This window comes from Rhea pennata, chromosome 6 (assembly GCF_028389875.1).
Source record: "Rhea pennata isolate bPtePen1 chromosome 6, bPtePen1.pri, whole genome shotgun sequence".
Taxonomy (NCBI): domain Eukaryota; kingdom Metazoa; phylum Chordata; class Aves; order Rheiformes; family Rheidae; genus Rhea; species Rhea pennata.
The window spans coordinates 27,300,032-27,322,882 of NC_084668.1; the positions used below are offsets into that span (position 1 = coordinate 27,300,032).

At 36.6% G+C, this 22,851-nt stretch overlaps 1 protein-coding gene across 3 annotated transcripts in view; it reads right to left on the minus strand.

The window, feature by feature from the left end:
- PDE1A (phosphodiesterase 1A) overlaps window positions 1-22,851 on the minus strand; it is a 118,629-nt gene that overhangs the window by 32,769 nt on the left and 63,009 nt on the right. For all 3 annotated transcript variants that reach the window (XM_062578437.1, XM_062578438.1, XM_062578439.1), the window contains exons 3-8: window positions 14,321-14,503; window positions 13,821-13,887; window positions 12,787-12,903; window positions 11,279-11,419; window positions 7,510-7,610; window positions 4,807-4,932 (exon numbers count right to left, since the gene is read on the minus strand). In XM_062578437.1, coding sequence (XP_062434421.1) covers window positions 4,807-4,932; window positions 7,510-7,610; window positions 11,279-11,419; window positions 12,787-12,903; window positions 13,821-13,887; window positions 14,321-14,503 — 735 coding nt within the window. The remainder of the gene's footprint in view (window positions 1-4,806; window positions 4,933-7,509; window positions 7,611-11,278; window positions 11,420-12,786; window positions 12,904-13,820; window positions 13,888-14,320; window positions 14,504-22,851) is intronic.

Consider the following 22,851-nt stretch of genomic DNA (forward strand, 5'->3'; position numbering starts at 1 on the left):
ATCTTCATGTAGCATATATCTTCAGGAATATGCTTACAAACTTAAGGATGCCTTCCTTAGAATACTGAGACCCGGTACGGTGTGACAAAGAGCCAAGTATGCTTGTTTGCAATTAGCCAAAGTATGTAATACTTTGTTTTAAAGAAGTAAGTTTAAAGAAGAATGTTTTAAAGAAGTAAGTAAGTTGCAGTTTTCTTTAGGGCTGTTACAGAAGTTTATTATAAAACCTATTGAGACTGCTTGTGAGCCAAATAAATTAATTGCATATTTAAGTTGATATTCCTCATTTATTTTTGTGTATTTATTTCTGATTTGCTTTTATGTAACAGGATAAAGACTCAGCCCTCTCACTTCTGCTCAAATAATAATATGCAGCCATAGCAACTTGTGCTTAGAAAATGCCTTAACTTACCCGACCTCATAAGATACTAATCAATTTGCATCCCAATTGTTGCTCCTCCACATTGCTTTAAAACTGTACTTTTCAAACATAGCCAAACTCATTAAAAATAAAAATAAAGAACAACTAGACACTACATGAAAACTGCAGGCTCTGCATTGTTAAATGTCTGTTGTTTTTAAATAATTACCACTTCCTCTTTCTACAGGACACTTTCCTAGGAACTTTTCATGTCTGGACTTTCTTTTAAGAGTAATCAAAAATAAGCTTACTCCTACTGCACAAAGAACAGCAGCAAAATTCTGCTTGTAGTAGATTTACATTGCCACAGCAAGTGACAAACTCAAATTTTGACCTCTATCCCCTCAGTAGGGATCAAAGTAGCACTGTTCTCTTCACACACTTGGGAACATTTCAGCCCCATGCCTGCCCTCCTATCAGCCACAGAGAGACAGAAAGTCCAGAATTAACAGGAAAACTAGAACTTTACTAGAGATGATAAGAAAGCTCAGTCTACTATCATTGCATGGAAGACTACTTTCAGACTCAAACCATTCCCAAGCCATTTCCCAGGGGGAAAAAAAGCCTCTGAACTTCAGGATCAAGGACGACCTCAGCTGGTCTCACAGACAACTCCTGCAGAGAAATCAGTGCCATTTCATTAGTCAGTCCACAGGATAATACAGGTAGCCCTGCTAATGCTAGCAAGGAAAAACAACATGTAGTTGTTCCAGTCTTTCATTCTGTGATAAAAAATATAACAGCACTCATGTACACTACACAGCAATTTCTTCAGATCCAAATACAGTTGAAAGAATGCTGATTTGGTGCATACAAACTCCATTTAAAATAACAGAGCAGTCATGTCCTGTGTTCTCTTTCTTTCTTAGCCTTTCCATATCTGTATGTCCTATGGGTAGGACACTGTAAACAAATAGTTAGGTATAAGATGATGGGGAAAAAATGACATGAATAATACTGTGATAAACAACAGAAAAGGAGCAGCACATGAATTTCTCAAGAAAGTAGTTAACCAATAACCTGAAACCAATTTGGCCTGGATTAATCCATGACAAAGATATTTAGTAACCTGGATGCTAATGCTAATGGAAGTAAGCACCTAAGAATAGAGCAGGTTGAGCAGAATCAAGTTGGCAGCTGAGGCGCTAAGAATCGTCTTGCAAGTTACAGCAATCCTGCTTTCCCCAGATAGAAACCCCCCAAGTGAAGGTGTGAAAGAGAAGCCGCTTATGCTAGATGTAATGCATATTGTTTTGTTACTCTTTTTATATAATCTGGCAATATATCAATGTATGCCATACGAATGGAATGGTTGGGGATCTTTTAATACTGCCTGTCCACCTCTGATTGTTGGGGTAGCACATAGTGGGGCTAAAACAGCAGAGGCCTGGTAAATCAACGGAGAAAGGGGGAGAAAGAGGAGTCCCCGTTTCATTATCTGGGGAACTGAGGGAGAGAAAAAAGGTGAATGTGGAAGATTGGATTTTTTTTCAGAATGAAGAGTGAGAAATGACTATGAACGTCACATGTGTTATCCACGAAGGATGGGCTCATCAGGATGGTGGCAGTATTTCCCTGCTCAGGCCCAAACCCCATGTTTTAAACTTACTTGATCCTGACAGTTTATTAGCGCATTTATGTTCTTAACATTAACATGTAGAAAGGAAAATGTAATACTATAAGGCATTCTCATTCACTTTGCTTTATGCTGCTGGAATAATTAGCAGAACTACAGTTTAAATAGGCAGAGGTATTAAATTAAAAAAAAATATAATCATTGCAATCCAAGAAAAGAGATCTGACAGTAGTTAAGAAATTAATCAGTGCCAGGAAGTACACTAAAAAGTTGAACAAATTATCATTTCAATTTACTGCCAATTTGCTTCAGCGCAAACGTTAAAACTATTAGTCCAATAGCATCAATTTCAATAAATATCCAAAAAGTTTACTCTAGTAATAATTTGAAAATTTAGAAGTTTCTTTCAAGTGGCTAATATATTTGTCATTGCACTGATGAACAATTGCCTCTGATGACAGGGTAAGAGGAATATTTTGCTAAATTAGGTAACATATCACAGTTCCATAGGTTGTGCAGCTTCCCAGATGGGTACTTTGGAAGTTACAGTTTGTTTCAAAGTCCATACTGTAAGTGCCTAGCAAAGCAACTAACCATGGAACTGAGGGTCCTAGTTAATCAATCAGGTTTCATATTTCTCTTCTAAATTGTATTGAATAGCCCCCAGAAGAGGACCAGAAGTTCTACTTCCTCTGGTTCCCAAATCTCGCTAACTTTAAGCAGGCTGCAAGGATATACAAGTGGATAGCACCTGTGCAACCACTTTACTCAAACAAAAAGCACAAAACTAAACTAAATTGCTCCAGGAAACCTGGTTGAATAACAGTGAGAGGAGGCTGAAAAGCTAGTATAAACACATCTGGATTGAACACCTCATGAAAGAACATGTTAGTTCATGGTCAGTCCAAAAACCAAAGAGAAAAAAATACACCAGAAGAAGTTAGAGCAAAAGGTCCAGAACTGTAGGAAGACTAAGCTCTCTGTGCAGAGAAGGGTATTTCAGAAATACGCAAATAATCTATAACGTGCCTCCCTCTATTCTGTTGCAGTCCACTACAGCTATGTGCCACAAACTTCACACATCCAGAAACTGCAGGATCCTCTTCCCATTGGGAAATCTTTTCTTTCACAGGAGCTTCCATTCCGTAACTCTTTACCCCCAGAGACACAGCAAACGGGAATGACCGGGGTGCACTGTGCTAGCTGGCAGCTACGTTTCTGTCGGCCGGAGCAACTGCATGTTACTGCGTTCATGGTGGTCTCTAGTGACTAAAGATCCCAGACTATGGAAGCATGTAAGGGTCTTTAAGCCATCGTTATTCAGTCCTGAACTACTCCATCGTATGAAAAGTTCTGTCCCTTTCTATGTGGAAGCATTCTCTGGCAGGACAAGGTATGAAACTACAACACTACAATAAACATACTCACAGTAACAAGTCTGAAGATTTGAAAATTCTTACTTCTATACAATGAAGATTTTAAAAGAAAAAAAATCCAGTCTCTGATGGCTGCCTAGAGGCACAAACACTTTCTTCATACTCAGTGGCTAGGAAAAGGGTCACAGAGACCAAACTACTCCATCAGCCCCAAAGGAATTCCCATCAGGATAACAGTGACTCATGTTGGCAATGAAAATCTGACTGTGTAAGACAACTCTTGCTCAAGCTTACAGTTTATTTCCAGAGATCGTTCTCTGAACTAAATTTATAATTAGAATTTATGATAACTAAATGCAAATGATCATCCCGTGAGATGATGGGAAAAGTGTATGATTCCTCTCTCACATTATATTAAATTAAAAAGTACTTTCATATTAACTATATCACCACATAAAACAGTCAAATAATCTAAGTCTACTATATAAGTAAGTCCTTCACCTTTAAAAAATGTAAAGTCCTTCACCTTTAAAAAATGTACTAAGCCAAAATTTGCTCTCATATTCACATATTCCTTCATAAATGTATAGTTGTGGGAAAATACAAATAAAGCAGACAATAGGCTTGTTCTTTGTGGTGGCATCATTGACAACAGCAGATTTGTCTAGAAGCAGAACATTTTATCTGGCCTCACAGTCCAGTTATTTAAAAATTATTTTTAAGGGTCTCTGAATGATAGTTTTAACAGAGAAATCTTAAGTGCTATAGATACTGATCTGCGATCTGTGTAATACAAAGATAGTAACATACCTTTCTTAATAATGGAGAAAGTCATAGCTCTAACACTTGTTCACTTTAGTCTTCTAGATCTTGGTATCTGTGACAAGTCAGTTATGATCCCGATTCTTTTGGATAGTCAAATTTTCTTTAGGAATTACATTAAAAAATAAGAAGGAAAACAAGATATTTCTCTAGTGTAGCAGAGCCTTTACTTGACAGTTCACTTTTTAATACTTAGCCAAGATGCAGCTATGCTGTGCGATGTCACACAGCAGAAATCCCAGAGGCAGTAGTGGTCAAGCTGGCAATACATTGAGACTTTGCACTGAGGTTTTAATCCATTGTTAGACAAAGATAACGTAACTTAACAGCACAGTCTGCACAGTCAGCACACCTAACTATCATGCAGTCCAAGACATGGCTCATCAATGCACAACTTACTTAGAAAACTGTATAGAGTCACCCATAAAGCACTGATTTACTAGTGTAAATCACTTTTCCAGCAGCTTTTCCTAAGCTCTGAACATCCATAACACCTTCTGGTGCAAAAGTTTTTCCTTGTAATTTGAACTCTTAAAATAGACGCCGCACGACGGGAGGTTTTTATTATTTTTACGTACTGGAATTATGCTTGAATATCACAGTAGTCTTACCTCCAATCATCTTTGGTTAAATTTGCCAGGATGTTCATCTCTTCTTCTTGCATGAGTCTATAAGCAGCACTCACATGATGATTTTCAAGAACAGAACGATCATTGTACAATATTGCAACATCTGACCTAGATTAAAATAAAACCCACAATTTGCAATAGAATCCTCACGATAGCACTGGAGAAATTAGGAATGTGTATTCTTGATTATATATCTAAGTATGTTTGTTCCTACAGAACAGATAAAATTTCTGCCCTAAAACCATGAAAATTTACCATCATTGCCACTGTATTGTTTGGAGAAAAGTCCTATTTCTAAAAGTGTAACATTTTATAGTATAACTGAGAAAGTTTTATGAGGAGAGCCTTGAGCTTCTTGATAGCAGATAGGATTGTACAACAATAGAAATATTAAAATTAGGCTACTCAAAAGTATTCTTTGAAAATACAACCACTTAAAAATGCAATACATTCATGAGAGGGAGCGCCCCAAATAGCATGGGTTATAAAGAAGCTTGTGCCTTTACTCTGAGACCTGCTTTGGCTCACGTGGCTCCTAATCAGAGAAAGAGCTGTACATATTAAAATGCTAGAAGAGTTTATATTTCATATGTTTCAAATGGATGCCATATTTTGTCAGAACACAAGCTAAATCTTGAGCCTCATAACAGAGGATTGCATTCAATTGCTTTCTAAAGCCAGAATCTTACCAGAAAGTTAATACCAGTTGGTAATGGCCAATTTGTATTAAGCCATGAAAGTACCCTTTCCCTCATAATCAGACAGAGACTAGGCTACAGCTACCAGAGTTAGATGTAGATTTTCACACAGTCTGATGCAGTATGGATTTACAACAGCCCCAGACTTCAAGAAGTCTGAGGGAGCTGATTTCTCCCTGTGCTCTGACTTGGTAAGCAACCTTGGGTTTCCTCTTCCTGCTTGTTTTGCTCTGCTAAAACTGTTTCTGAGTATTTCCTTTTGGACTCAAGGTGACTGACAATTCTGGGCTAAAAGACAGGTGTGATGATTTAGCAGCTCAGCTTACAATGATGTTAATGAGCAAAAATCAAATTCCTCAGTCTGGTGAGCAATAGTAAATATTCACTATAATCACTCATACATGGTATGGTATGGTGCCAAGGAATCTAAAAAATTAAAACTGGATTGGAAAGTTTACTTAGAGGAATAATGTATATCCTACTGAAATAATTAGTATGTTTATGTCATTAATCTTAGTAACATCACGGGAAAATCTGTGATCTGCCAATCACTTAGGCACACTTTGACCCACATAGCTAATCATGGCTGGTTTTAATCACTGCTGAGATTTGACATGACTGTGAGCGCTATTTCATTGGCTTTTCTGAGGCAAAAGATGCTTTGGCACGGAATGGGGATGTCATGTTAAGGCCAAATTTCACTAGGAGAGAAGAATGAGCTGCATCTCAGAACAAATACCTGTTGGCAAGAATGTACATGTAAAAGTCAAAGTTTAACAGCTTAATTCATTTTCCACTTTTGCAATACTTCAGAGCAAAATATTAAGGACAAAAATAGAAAAGTAATATAAACTTGGAACTACAAACTGAAGTTTATTTTTATCCAGACTATGCTAAAGTAGAGAATTATGCCTTTATTTTAGCAGTGGATCTAGAATTTGTTCATTATTGACAGGCATATCCCAATGCACCGGTATGTAGCGAGTTTAATTTAAATGCAACCCTTGGGCAATTTATCTGTCTAGATAAGTGGGAAGATGCTTCTATTCATTTTTATGCCATGTACTATTTCTTGCAATCCATAGTGATTTACATCCTTGCTTAGAGCTGTTTCATTAGAACATGCCAGTTCTTTGCTAAAAATTGCTGAAAAAGAGCAGGTAAAACTGAATCTTCAGCTGAGGATACTACAAAGCATAGCCAAGTGGGAGAGAACAACATGCATTGTAGCGGGGTAAGTATCAGGCATACAGCCTATCACCCACTAAAGGATTGCTCAGCGATTTTCCTTTGATGAATTGAAAATACTTTAATGAAGTATTAAATCCTTTAATGAAATACTTTAATGAATACTCTAATATGTGACTGTTCTGGACCAGAGGCTAAGGTGACAGACTGTCTGAATGAGAATATAGTTAGCTTGACTTTCAAACTGGAGGGTTATATCAAAACCACTGCAGAGGTTCACAGAACATACTAGGAGAGCACACTGGGTAAGGATTTTTACAAACATACTTGAAGATCGCTCCCTGTGTGCTAGGACCCTGCAGTTTAATACACTGAAACAAAATGCATGTAGCACGTTAAATGAGTACAGACACATTGCTGAAAATTGTTATTTTTCTGGGGACATCATGAAAGAAAGCCCTGAGTCAAAATTATCAGAATTTAAGACAGTAAATAGATATGAGGGGCAAAAAATATGTAAAGAACTTCAAAATTTTGGGCATGATGGATTTTCTTTCACAACAATGTACTAAGATATCAGCTCCTAAATATAATGATTTAACTTCAAATATTTTAGAGTTTTACCAGTCCTTTTCCAACTGTACCGAGATCCCATTGACTTTATAGAGGTCAAGGAACCAATTCATAAAATCAAAAATTATCTAACTATTTCCCAGTGGTATTAATAAGAGGTATGAAACATTTCAGACAAATGAACAGCAAACTTCAGATATGATACCCTGGGGATTGCTTTACTTACCTTGTCTGAATATGAAAATTGTTTGTGGTCCCAGTATGTTCATAATCATGGACGGCAGCTGCAAAAATCATTGCCAAAATTTCCAGTTCTGTGAGCCAGTGCTAGTAAATGAAAAACAAATTTTAGTTCTATTATCTATAAGAGCATACTAAATTAAAAGACTATCGTACTGAAAATGTTTTGCATTTGACTTAAATAACCTTATTCTTTTCCTACTCCAAGTGACAAAATATATCCATAAAACTTAAATATTATACAGTCAAATGACTGCTTGTACTTATGATTTCTCTAACACAATGTTAAAGCCCTTATGATCACAAGCAAAGTAAATATTGACTGTCCAAAAATAAGTTATTAAGAAAATTGTGTAATATAATTTGAAGCAGTTTTCAGTAGGAAGCATATGATCTGCTAACCAATAAATGGCACTTGACAAATTATGGTAAATTCATCTAAAAAGTTGATACAAAGTTTTATGCTTTTAATTTGTTTTTTAGTGAACAATATATGTAGTTCACAATACTTTCTTAGGTACAGCACCAGCATTAACTATATTTTACCAGTATTATAGTATTGAAATACAGCCAATAGGAGACTTTCCTGTACTAAATTATACCATACTTTGCACTGGTGGTATCATACTGCATTTAGCTAACTAGAAAGGCAATAATATAGTGCATAAAGGTAGTATACAGTTATACAGAGCAAAAGACAGTACAGATCATCTTTATACAAATTAATAATCACCTAGAGTTTTGTGCACTTTTATACCTCTTCCTAACTGATACTGTTCTGTTCCTGTGATTGTAAAATCACCTTTGTTGTTTGACTATTCCGTTTTTTTCTTTCTTTTTTTGAATGATAAATCTACTTTTAGGAGAAAATTTACTTCATCTAAAAATGAGAGTAGACAAATCATATAATAATTAACCCTCATAGTTATAAGACTGATTTAGTCAAATGCCAATCAAGCATTTTCACATATATTTCAGACTTTTTAAGTGTAGAAGTAAGTCTCCACACTAAAGGATCTAAAAATGATCTTCCTCCTTATGCATCCATAAATGCAAATAAATGCTGTGTAGGTCATGTCATATAAGATGTATAAGCTGCCATAAGCAGTACAATCTTTTCAAAGAAGAAGAAAGGAACAGTCAAGATTCCTAAGTAGTGTGAGAACAATAAAATAGGCCATCAAGAGACAAAATAAGACTGCTGAGGAACAAAAAGTACTGGCTGGTTGATGAAGCTGTATAGATTTAAAAAGGGCACAACTGAGGAATGAGAAAGTACTGTAAGCAGTTGCAAAAATAGAAATGATGACCTTCATAGTATTCTGTGTCATAAGAAATCAGGCCATGAACTAGTACTGACTTTCACAACGTTCTCAGCATACCAGTGGAATAGAAACCTAGAAATTATTAGTAAAACTAAACATAAACATTCTCTTTAAGCTGCCTTTTCAAAAATCAGCTTTTTTAGCATTGAAAAGAGTTGCTAGACAATTCATCTAAAATAAGAAGACAGTTCCTTACAGATGATATCTACGGACTACAGAGATATCTTCATATGGTACTGTATGAGACCAAGTATTGTAGATACTGTAGCTGTACAGTCAAAATTCAGTTCAGTATTCAAATCAGTGAATCAGAGAACAACTTTAGCTAAAGGATTTCTAAAGAAGCAGGAAACAGCTCTTAGACAAAGAGACGGCTTTTTGGCGGGGGGAAGCAGCCTCAGGTATTTGGCGGTCTGATAGACTTCAGGTGGCTGGAACTTAACTTTCTAGTGGAAAATATTATGCTATTCAGGTGTAACTCCTATTGGAAAAGATCTCTTCTATTTAGAGGTGTTCTGGAAGTACTGTAAATTGTTTCTAAGTAAAAAGATCATATTTCAACTTTTCATGAGCTCTTGTTGGAACTATTTTTTTGAACAATGGTAGAGTAAAAAATGAATAAGAAATGGATTCTCACAATACCCTTATTGACAGGGAAGACAATTTTTCCCTTAATTTGAGCAATACAAGTATGTGGGAGGGAAAAAGGGATGGTGGGAAGATGATCGATGACTCAAAAGTTCTTAACAAGATGTGTTCCCTGGGACTTGGATTCTTAAATCTTCGCAAAGTTGAACACTTCATAAGTGCAAGTGTGAGACAGATTTCATTTGTATCATCTGCAGTTTAATCACTTGGTGGTGGTGGGGAGGTTACTAGATTGTCTACCATATGTGATATCTAACTTTCTTAAGCACATCAATTTTAAGTTGCTGGCTCTTCCTTTTTTTTAGATGGACAGCCAATACCTTTTGAAAAATATAATGATCATTTTATCTCTTTAAATGAGCTATGAATATGAACATGTGAGTTATCCTTCACTGAAGTCTTCTCTATAAGCTTATAGAGAAACTTTAGCTCTGACCAGCTAAACATTTTGGCAAATGTCAAAATATGGCTGTTTTCCCAGTGCCTGTAAAAGATACAAAATGTATGACTTCAATAATAGAAATTGTGAAAAGGACTTTCTAAAACCCATTTTTTGAAACATTTGCTTCAGTACATCTTTCAGAAGTGAACAAGACAGACAGCACTTCTTTGCAAGGTTGGGGAGTGAATATCAGCTCCTTAAGATACAATGAAAGCACAGGAACTTCAAATCACATGTCAATCCGCAAAACTCTCACAGGCATTTGATAGAGAATTGCGTCAAAGCTAAGTGACTCATTCTAAGTATTTGTTAGAAGATATAGCAGAGTTAAAAGAGGTGTTACAACAGACATAATCTGAAAACAATTAGCTTGAGAACTCAACTTCAAATTGTTACTGAGTAAGGTTCAGTAAGGCTGAAGTTAACTACACAATGTGAAAAAATACCCAAAAGATAAGTAGAACATTTGTGCAATATACTAATGAGATTGCAAACTACAAATTATATTCAGCACAGAAATAACTTTTCAAGTTGCAGAATCTCTAGGGCTTCTTTCAAACAATGAGTTCTAAAATTTTCCTTTCCAAAAGCGCAGTGGAATTGTTTCACAGCTCTAAAATACAAAACAAAGTGCATTCATAGTGAAGACTAAACTCTTCAAAAGGCCATTGGCAGAATCGTCCGTTTTCTCAGAGTCAGGTTTAACTTTCATCTAAGCAAATTGAGAGTAAATAAGGAGACTCCCATTGCTGGGATTATATCAAAGTGTTTAGGGTAAAGATGTTTCAACAGATTCACTTCAGTTCCAAAGATGTTTGGATACTGCAAAAAGGCCACTGCAATCTCCTGGCTACTATAGGCAAGCGCAGTGTGCAAAACCTCTAAAAAGGTTATCATCTTGAAGAAAAAGCAGCTGCAGAGTGCTCGCACAAGTCTGCACTGATTTAGTACATCTTTCAATGGCCAAGTCCTCACAGCAGATCCCTAAGTTTCCTTGCCTGATCACACCTCCCAGGCACCAATGTGGAAGGGAAAAATTCTCACCTGCCCACTCCTGCATATGTATCGCTTTTAGTGTGACATACAATCCCAAGCCCAGAGAATGAAAAGCAAAAAGGATTTAAGAGGACTTTCCCCTGCTTTTTTTCTCAGCATTAGGAGCATTTCAAGCTGAAGGAACTGTTAAGATGATATAAGTTCAGAGCCCAAGGGCTAGTTTGATCAGAATCTCTCTTCGAATCATTTTCAAGGGTGCATAAGAAGGGACACATATACATGTTTATCTAAAAGAGCAGAGAATCTGAGAAAAGAAGCTGACTGAACTTTGCAGTACTTCTTACCATGATACCAGTGTGAATCAGGATGTAATGCACAGTTTGAGTAACATCAGCTGCATGGATCAAATTGTGATACGGATTTTTGTATTTGCTGTAACCAACCTCAAGAGCTTCAGCAAATGAGATAAGATTGGGAACAGGAATCTGCAGAAAGCAAAAATTAGAATAGAGTTTTTTTCTGGCAACAGCTGCAAGGTTAATCATGCAATAAATAAAACACAAATTAACACACTACAGAACTTAGTTACAACAGAGCAACAACAGAGCCATTTAAAATGTAAAGGTCTACAACATTAATTTGCATCAGAGTCTTCCACTAATTGTTGTAGAAGCTGTATCTTTCTACATATACTATGCACAGCATGTGGTTAGCATACAAGAGACTTCAGAGCTATAATCCAAAAAGTTTTTAAGAAGCTCCTTTCTGTCTTTACTAGGAACTCATAGATTGCTTATATAATAAAGGTTTGACAGGTAAGAGTCTAACAATGGGGTTATTTATTTTTCTTTGTTGCCTTTATCTTCCTGAACCAAGGTTTCCTTGACCCTGATAGTCCACCTTTCCTTCCTCCAGACATCATATGAAGTAAAGGCACTATCTCGTCCCAACAATTTTTCCATATAATTAAATTACATTTTTCTTAAGATGTTTTTTTTTTCTTTATTCAAAGGCCCTGAAAGACAAACAGTGAGACTGAGAATGAGCTTAAACCCACTGAGCCAGTGACATTGCACACTTCAGTCCATGCTGTCAACACAGCCCTGATGTGATTCTGGCTTCAAGCAAAAGGATGAGTTACCAGATAAAATCAAATTGCTCAGGCTGACTGAGGGTCTTCAAATGGAGCATGAAGTTTTGCAGTGGAGAGGTTTTGAAACTATAATGAAACTTTCATTCAGTGCTATTATAAGGATAAATCTGGCACTTGGATCCAACTTTTTATCCTAGCCTTTCAGAATAGGTTAAAAATACTCCATATTGCATTGCAACACTCCGCACACACCACTGAAAAGCACCCTTCTCCTTATATATGACCAAAGTTGGTTAGGAAAGGAGGGTTCAGCTGAAACTCTTGCAAAGTTTAGGACAGCAAATCGTAATCCAGTCTGATCCCCCCAAAAAGTACTTAGGAGTAACTATAGCTCTCTGCCTTATTAGGAAGGAAGCCCAACAACTTCCCTCCTTGAAGATGAGACACTGATTCAGCACTGCTGAGAAAGCGCTTACAGCATCTACTGCTCACTAGCCACCTCCCATCCCAAACTAATTTGACATGGGAACTATACAGCTTTCAATCCCTCAGGTTGCAGGAACATTTGCATTGCTCTGAGTTAAGTTTCAATTGGTGGAAATGTTGGCGTATTACAATATTTGATTTGCCACGTTCTTTGAAATTCTGCACTTAATTGTACAATAAAATATAATTTCACACATATTATGGATCTCTAATATTTTAAATTTGACACACTTATTTTTCCATACTTATTTTTATTTGTGTCTGGTTTCTGACCTTGAAACGGCTCAAAAGGTCGTATCGGGTAAACAGCTCATACATCATAAATTTCAGACTGTGCTCTCCACTTGCTTCATTTAGGGCAAATACATCGAAAGACCATTTATCAACATCCTGTAGATGAGGGGAAGAAGAAAATAACATAAAATTTCCATCTGTTTAAGTAGATTTTCAGCTTTTGGAGTTGTTTTGCTTGTTTGTTTATCATCCAAGTCTCTCTTATTGTAAGTAATACATTTATGACTATTTCAATAGAAACGATGAAAATAGTTGTGCTAGTTATGAAAAAAATACTTGTAACATGAGCTATGCAACTTTGTATGCTTAGGATCTAAGACCTCGATCTTTCAAACTAAACTCTCTGTGCACAATTTCTACTGAACCTAGCGGAGCTAATGTGAATACTCCTCCTTTAAATAGGTTATCTGCAATCTCATTAACACTTTAGCTGTAAAACAACTTGTAAATAATACAGCAATGTCTGATTTTTAGCGGAAAAGGTGACTACCTTCTTTTTCAAGAAATACCGCTTTTTTAATTACATACTCCAGCCAGGGGAACTTTATTATTTTAAGAGATTGCCTTTTGGGTGAGCTGTAATGATGCCTTAAATTTACAGCAAATACAGTACTTGTTCCATAAGCTTCTTTTGTTAGCTCTACCCCAATACTACTTCTCCTTTTTCTTTCCTAAAAAGGAAACAAAAGCTATTCTCCAAGACACCGATTGCCATAGCAATGGGAGCTGATAAAACCATGACTCTTATGTTTTAATAAAAATTTCTATACAAATTTTATCCTATTGCTCTAATATCATTCAAATGAAATTATAACTAAACAGTGAAACAATAAACAATCAGATGCTATTTGTGAATTTTTAACCATTGCATTTCTCTGTTGTGTGCGTTTAGTTCTGTACTATTGAAGATGACTAGGGTATGTTCAGCAGCAAAATACATTCATTTCACCTTTAAAGTCTCTAAACAGGAGTACATACATATTCAGATTCCACAATGATTAAACTTATTTCACCTTAAACGTTACTATCACTTCTGCTGGGTAAGCCAAACCAACCATGTTGGAAGTTCTTCGGTACATCCTAAAAGAATGAATAAAATGTTAAGTAATTTTAAAAATTATTGGAACAATTTCTCTTTTTTTAATTCATCTTTCATAGTTTGTGAAATAACACTAAGCTATTTAAGATCTGATCCCAAAGATGACCTAAGTCTTTTTATAAACTTCGTAAGGAAAGCCCTTCTGCCGGGGTTGTTGTGTTTATTTTTTTAAAAAATGTTGCTGCAGTGTTTGGTACATTTTCTTGTAGCAGTTTGCAAGCTATAAAGTTTACCATCAGAATTTACCAAAATCCAGAAGATTTCACTCAGATGTAGAAGAGAAGAAAAACTGCAGAAATTGAAATCTAAATACTGTCTTAAAGATTTGCTTCAGGTTCATCCCACACATCTTTAGCAGGGGGACACTGCAGCTAAATGCACTACTTGCTATAATAAATAAAACATAGCTCTCACCTTTCTACAAAAATTCCCGCTTGTACAGCATGTACAATGCTTCGGAATTTGGGTTTTTCTTCGGGTCTCCTCTTCACCATTCCCATTTTCCTTGTGAATGTAGAAGCTAACCAGTCCCGCACTTCCAGTGGGACTGAATCCGACTGGATGTCAGAGAGTTCATCCTCAGTGTCCAAAAGCCTTCTACCAAAAAAAAAAAGTAAAAGATAATTGAGAAGATGTGAGACTTGAGTGCGGACAGCTAACACTTTAATTTTAACAGAAGTAAAGACAGTCTGTAGAACTGACTCTGTGTGTCACTAAATGTTTTCTCTGATAGACATATGAGGCCTCCAGAAAGTGAGGCATGGTAAATATCTGCCCATTCTTGCCCTGCTCATACTCCAAAAGCTAAAAAATATTCAACTGCAAGATACTCAAACAAAGGGAAATGAGTTTTCTACAAAGCTCTCTGTCACAGCTCTGAAGGACTGAAGTAGAATTAATGAAATTAGAAAATCTTGAGGAAAGGTCAAAAGCTTAGTGACTGACATGAGTGTCTACAGGAAGAGGGGTTGCCACTATAACTAAGAACACCAGTGGATCATCTGATCTCTCTTCCAAAATGGAATGAAAAATGTTTTGATACTTACATATAAAATAAATAATATTATAAAAAAGTTATAATGAATGTGTTTCAATGAATACCCATCAAACATGTGCAGCAAATTATTCTAGTGCAATGAAAATATTAGTGAGAATGAATTCCTTCTGTGTAGAAATCTCTAAATCCTATTGAAGGATAACAAAATCGTAACAGTAAAGACATTACAAAAGATAGAATTACAACTCCAGCTTTCAAAGTTCTTAATTGTTTGAAGAGACAAAAAAGTTACTTACACTTTTTCAAAAATACAAAATGTTTTAATAAGAAACTTCAACAAAATTGCATTGGAGATCAGTTCATTTAGAAGAAACATGCAATTAAATATTCTCTGCGTTTCTAAAAGCCTACCACGTAAACACACGATTTATTTCTAGCTATTATTTGCCTCACTCAATCCACTGGCTTTTTCCTAGAACAAAATCTCAACAAAATCAGGTAAGAAACCTTCCTTCCTTCATGTAATTATGCAAGCAACACCAGAATTACGATGAACTGAACATACACAAAGCCATCATTTTAAAATATATTAATAAAATCGTACCAATTCAACTGCAGACATTATTTGATTGCATAGATCTATTTCCCTAGTGAGGTCTTTCCAAAACTGCTTTAATTGAACACAAAGCAGTCATGGACAAAGAGTATTTCTGTGTGTGATGTGCTTATCAGGCAATCTGGTTGTCAAGTTGAAACCATGAATCTCTTCTTCTGAGTGAACAGGATTCCTGGGAAATATATTTGGGAATTGAGTTAACAGCATTTGCAGATGGGTGTATGGGAGAGAAGAAATTCTCTCTTCTCCTTCCATTTTCATGTTGTCACCTCCGCTGTCTTTTCTGTTTTCTTCTAGCATAACTCTGATAATTCTTTCCATTACTTGCGCACTTGCTCCTCATATTTATTCATCATCTCTTTCACACTTTTTCTTTTCCTCCCTTCGTCACCATTTCCAAAACCCTGTCTAATCCACGTCTCCTCTGGCACACAGGGGAAGTGAGTAGAAACATGAATGATGAAATAAAAACCTGAATACATTATAGTGCAAAGGAATCCCCACATGAGTCTTATACTCTCTGAGAGATTACAGAAAGACGCCTAGCAGGAAACACAATGCCAGCATTTCCATTCAAATTATTTGCGAACAGTTATTAAAGTATATCTATGCCCTGTTCTCAGTTTCAGCAGCTCATCTGGCTGGCAGGATTTTTTATGAGATTTGCTAACTGGAGTTAAAAAAAAAAAAAAATCCATAAAACGCCTCCAACAACAACGTTGTTTCCTGAAAGAACAGCAGGGGTGCTCCTATTTTTCAGGGACATAAAATTATCAGACTACTAAGGCTCTTTAATGTACAGTGCAGGAGGTGCAGTATGGACAGGAATTACAAGATTTTTCCGGCAGTGGGACACAGGCCACAAATCAGTAATTTACTCTGGAGTAGCGTGATTTGTGGAGAGCCAAGGATGCTGGCAAGGATCTTGCAAAGTTGAACTGAGACTAGCCATAGGTCAAAGGCCACAAACTGATTTTATTCTCCAAATTTAAAACTTTGTTGTACTTCACTTAAACCCCTGCTAGTCTAACATTGTTATAAAACATCCTTGGGGAGATCAGTATGTTTATATTTCTGAGGCATATTTGGCATTTGATGTAATTGTTGTATAATCAAGAATAAACCTTATAATCCTTCGAACATATTTTTACAACTGCTCCAACTGTTACTAAAGTGGGACGAAATTCCAGTGAAAGCAGCAGCACGGGCATCAGGCTGCCTCTGAGCACACACGGGGGATATTCCACATCACCGCTGCAGCACGAAGAAGAAAATCGCTATCAGTCTGCTGTAAATCTGCATTTGGGGCCAGGTTTTGAGCTTTGCAGACACAAGCACAGTGATCCGAATACGGTGTGCAAGGATACAGAGTCATTACGTCTTTCTTGAGCTTTAATGCAGAATGGTATGTGAGCAGGACAAAACGCCCCGAGATTTTAGAGCAGGAGCGTGTGAGGTCCCAAAGAAAATCTTTCTGGAGGAGCAGAACGCCTGGGGAAACAGGGTTTCTGGCGAAGGACAGCGGGTAACAACGTCAGGTTTGCACCACCCGGCTGTTAAACAAAAAAAGCAGTTTCTCTCAAAGTGAAAATATTTCAAGGAAGATTTGAACCTTGAAACTGACTGAGTATGCTGCTGACTGCTACTGTTGGTTAGCACCCAAACTGTAAAAGAAACTGGATTATAAAGAAGCGTTCATTACAAAATGAGAGAGGAGGAGACTACAGGAACCCAAACTCCAGTGAGCTTCTGGAGTATGAATTCAGGCTAGCAAGGTACACTGCGTTTTTTAAAATCTTTTTAATCATTCATCTCTAAAGTAGGAAGAGTGTATGACAGTTAACGGAATCTCTTTATGAAGACAGCAGAAGGAAAACAGAATTTTTTAAAGGTGTTTATTTAATCAAATCTTTTTCTTTGTTCAGTTTCCTGCTCCAAGCTCCACTCCTCTCCAATAGCCAAGTAATGTTTATGTGAGAGAGGGAGTTTAAGTGTCTCTGGTTCCTACTCAAATACCTAGCAAAGCAATTGTAACATAGAATTACATTTTAAGTATGATCCTTTGCAAGTAGAAGCTATTATAGATCCCTCGATCAGGACTTTCAACACAAAACCTTAATAACTTCTCATAAAGAATTAGTTTCTTTCAGAAGCCTAACTGAAAGAACATTTAATGAGAGAAAATGAGGGCTAGTTATTCATCTGGTGACTATTTTATACAATTTCCTAACCTTTTGGAGAAACAGGATTCCTATTACGAGAAATTACTCATGGTATACGCACTGCTAGAAATGGCCTTTGAATAAACTCACTGATGACTGCCATTATTCAGTAATTACAGCGACAAGGATCCTATACGGTTCTAAACAGCTGGATAGTTAGATGAATCTGTAATTTGATGGAAATTTTATTTAGCAAGGGAAATAAATTAGGCTATATATATTGCACTACATAAACTATGCTTAATTGCCACAAATTGTTACAAGATATTATCAACTCTTATCTCATGATGTTACTTTTGGATCTTTTATTTATCTACTTGTACCTGGATTAAAAATATTTCAATTATATTATGTTTCTGTGCACGTGTGTATGTATTTTTTATTTGTGTGTGTGTGTGTGTGTGTGTATCCTCTGTATTCAGTGAAACACATCGTCTGCTTGTTTACCTTTTATTTGCAATTGTGAAAATACTGCTGTAAAATAACCCAGATGAAGTGAATTTATGCCCTGAGGGATAAAAACGTTGAACTGTTTTCATCAGTAATTTTACTTATTATTTACAAAATGCATATATAAAAAAATTGCTGACTGCAACACACACAGCTCTGGCAGAAATAGCGGAAGAGATGCACGTCAACCAGAAGCACTAACTGTACTTACAATATCGTAGCTGAAATTTTCCTTCTCACCCTATGGGTATCGGTTTTGGATTTTGACGGGCCGGTACTGGTTCTGACAGCGATCTTGTCCTTTTTCTCTTGGACCATTTTGCAGCCTGCCTGTCGGCCCCTGCTCTACGGAGGTGAATCGCTGCTGAACTCCACGCAGCGAGGCGCCGCCCCCCGCTCGCCCCCCGCTCGCTCCCGCTGCTCAGCGCGGGCGGGAGCAGGCGCAGAGCCCCGGGCGCACGTGTTCTGGGGTCTCCCTGGTGACCTCACCGACCACCACAAGGTGCCCACTGCTTCAGTTCATTCCACGCCGCAGCACCTACCGCAGCTGTCGCGGAAAAAATGACCAGAGGTCTACCACTAGCGAACGCTTTTATTCCTGAGGAATTACATTCCTGGTATTTTAATTTACATCTGCTTAGAACTGACAACTTCGACCTACTTCAGTAAAATCACCTGGAGGTTACTGGTGTTTGGTGTTTGTCTAGTGCAAGTTATTACTGCCCAGATAAGTGGTAACTCTATTTGTAAGTTATGCACATGGAGCAGCAGCAAAGAGCGTTATTTAGATGTGCTAAACTTGCCACTTTATGAATCACAGGTGAGTAGGTAAATTATTATTATAGCTGATTATTCAGGAAGCCTTTAAATTAAAACAAGGTGGAAAGGTCAGGTAATGTCAGAAGACAGGGTCAAAACAAAACAACCAGAGTTAAACCACTGAACTTGCTGCCAAACGTTATATAGGGTTTTTTTTGCAACATTTCACGGTATATTCATGAAAAAATAATAAATGACCACAGCTGTCAAACTTAAGGATAGAACTCCTGGTTTAGAAAATATTCAGAGGGGAGTAACCGCAAAATCCATAGCCTCATCTTTAAAAACAACCAAATGGAACAAATTGTCAGCATTTACTGCATAGCTGCATAGTTGTTCTCTAAAGTCAGACGTAGAATGAAACTGTACCAAGGCAAATCTCAGTCCACTGGGAGGCCTGAACTTCAACATCCTAGTGGAGCTAAACATACGTTGCTCTACCCAGGCACATTAATGCTAACAAACAAGTAAAAAAGCACCAAGAGAAATTACTTTTGTTAATTTTAAACATAGTAATGGACTAGGCAGAAGTACATTTCTATTCCCTTAGGAATATATCAGATGTACTATGGAGGAGAAAAAAGGAAGAAAAAAAATGGAAAAATATTCAAATTAGATAACAGTTAAGGGGGGAAAAAAATCCTTCAGTGCTAATCAGGCATGCTTTCTAATAGAGGTAAGTGAAAGATTTCAAAGAACGTAACATCATGAATTATGGGCGTCAGGGAAGGTTAGCGGAAGGAGGTATTAGCTCTTTACGTATTTAGTCAATTAAGCTAACAATCAACCCCTTAGGAGTGAATTGATTATAGTCCTTTTCTAGGTCTAGAATGCCAAATGTAAAGAATATGTAGTCCAAATGGCCAATTTACATTTTAAGCTACTATTTGTGTTTTACTGTCCCATTATCTTCCTAAATGAGCACAGATTGACACATACAATCCATACTTACATTCCCTATAGTCCACTACAATTTCCATTTATTTCCACTGAAAGGCTCTCTTGACTTCCATTAAAAATAAATTGCAAAAATGATTGAGGCGCATTTTTAGAAGATAAAGGTCTTTTTAAGGCAACAATGAACTTAACAATATATTGTCCTCTTAAAACTTAGCAAAACACATTCTCAGAAGAACTGTCCTCATATTAAGAGCCACCAATTAATTACAAGAAATGATAGACCATGGATGAAATACAGTTACTATGGCAGTGGGTAAGTAATGGAACAAGGGACACTGTTACTGAAAACATTCACTTCTTGATAGGCACTGTCTTTCCACTACCTTTTCTATCCAGAAGTACAGAGCTATATACTCAAGACCTTCAACAAGCTTAGATTGAGGTCAGTGTATGTATGATCAAGAATTACCATTTTATTTTAATCCTTGATGCTGTTAAATCTTTTGTTATAAGGCAGAGGTTTTTCTGAGAGGGAAGATTATAAGATACACTTTAAGCTTTTATAAGGATGAAACACAAGGAATTAACTTCAACATAATAAGCTTCTTATTAATAACGGCTTTCACAGAAGTATAATTTGTGGATTCCCTTGATGGATGAACTGAGTGATATCCCTGAAATGATAAATCTACTGGTGAAAAAACAACTTCAGTCAAAGCACATTTAACCATGTGTTGGATGCAGAGGATAGCGATAGCAAGCTTGACTGACCTTGAATATTTAAGATTGAGATTTAACTTCAAGCTTAAAGAATTGTCATTTCTGATCTTTCCTCCATTAAGTCACCTCCAAGAGGAATCACATAGTCCACATTTTTGGCAAATAAGCACCAAACTGGACATCCCGTTCTACTTGTAAAAACCTTACACTGTTTTTTTTAAGTATTTGTAGATTTCAAAAAAAAAAAAAAAAAAGTTAATTTTGAGTGAAAAACACATCTAATTACTCCAAAATAAATTACATGATTGACCAAATGCCCCACTATTCTGTGAAAGAAATGCAAATTTTTCTTCATGTATAAATGAGTGAATTAATCTGTCTGCAGGTGGAGAGATAGGGAATTTTTAAGAATTCAAATAAATTTTTAAGAATTTAAATAAATAATGCTTTTAAGAATTTAAATAAATGACTAAATCTCAAGAAATACGTTTTCACTCTGTCAACCTTGCACCTGCAAAGAGATTTGCTGGTGCAAACTTCTCTACTGATGACCTCTGAACGGACAATAGTGCACAAATCAGCACATCTGCTTCCATAACCAGAGCCCTGCAACCAAACTGCATCATTTACAAAGTCAACTAGATTTTGTATCGGCATGCTGAATGGGAACTGAACACAAACAGCCGCATAACGTCAAGCAACACACTCCTGCTGTGAGATGCTAAGCAACAGCAGCTCCGTGCTGCTTTAGTGCTAGCTTAGAACCTTGCAACATTTCTAGAAGAGGACAGCTTATGAAAATGAAATAAAACATGTAAAAGTTGGAGCTTTCACTGAGTCTCATTCTCATTTAAAAAATAAGTTGCTAAACCTAAACGGATGGCCATTAGAAAGTGAAAGCAGGTATAAGGTCCAAACACAAGTATCCTAGTTAATTATTTTTGGAGCTTTTGATTACTACTCTCAGATGGACCAGCTGATGCAGACTCAGATGCTGTTACAGTACTGCGAATCTGGAGAACATCAGGAATCTCTGACCACACTCCTTTTCCCCAAAGACAAATGTAACCAAAATTTGGTATTCAATGCTGCCACGGAAATTGCCCAAGGACAGACTACACTGATCGTTCCTCACCTTGCGGAAACAGGGGATATTTGCATTTAGTTGCTGGGCTGCTCCTATGCTACAACAAAGAATCTTGCTGGGCACTGGGATCTAGTTAAACATTTACCAATTTTCCTTTTCCTGCAACAAAGATACACATGTAGGTGCTCCTATCACAAATAGAGCTGTGGCGTGCTGACGTTTGCAGAGATGAAATGAGGCAACTCTAACTCTTGTGAGTGACGCAACTGTAATTTCCCTTTCGTCCTCAATTTGAAGGTATGTTTGTTCCAGCTTTAAAACTGGAGGCAGCAGAAATACTTTGTGCAGTACTCGAGTACCACACTGGATGTTCAATACGGCTCAAGGTGATTACTATAACAACAGTCACAAAGTTTGGGTTTAATGACCTCCTTTTTAACTAACGTTACACTTAGCAGAATGTATATATATATCAATCACAGCTTTTTCTCAAGGACTGTGTTTAACATTATAATACCATTGAAATACCTTCAGTATTTCCAGAGGTCTCATGCAAACGAATGACATATATTGTTATAACACCACTTAGTTTTAATGAGTTTTCCTTTCAGCTTCAAGAATGTAACAATAACTTGTATTTGCTATTTCTTTTGTTGAATAAAAGATGCTCAAATCAACTGCTAGTTATATACAATGGATCTCCATTACTAAAACAAAGTCTCTTCTAAATCAAAAGTTCTGAACAGATTACAGCCTCTAAAACAAAGTTAAAAATATGGATGGAATTGAAACTGCACAGTCATTTTTAGATGACATATATAACTTTCTGAAGTCAAATATAACTTTTTGAAAATGTAAAGGATATTTAAATGTAAAATAAGATCATAATTGGAATAAAATACTTGGATTTTATCCAGAAGAAATTAAAACTGGTCTCTACTGAAAGCTTAATTTTTCGGTATTATTTTGTTTCGGATTATTTCCTTTTTTAAAATTTTGAAACCTCCATTTGATTCCATTTTCCTTCTCACTTAGAACAAGCAAAGAGCTGCATTTACATGGAACAGCACCGCTGCAGTCACACAGATAGCCAGCTGTGTTTATTTCCTGTTTGACCCTAAAGATCATTCTTCT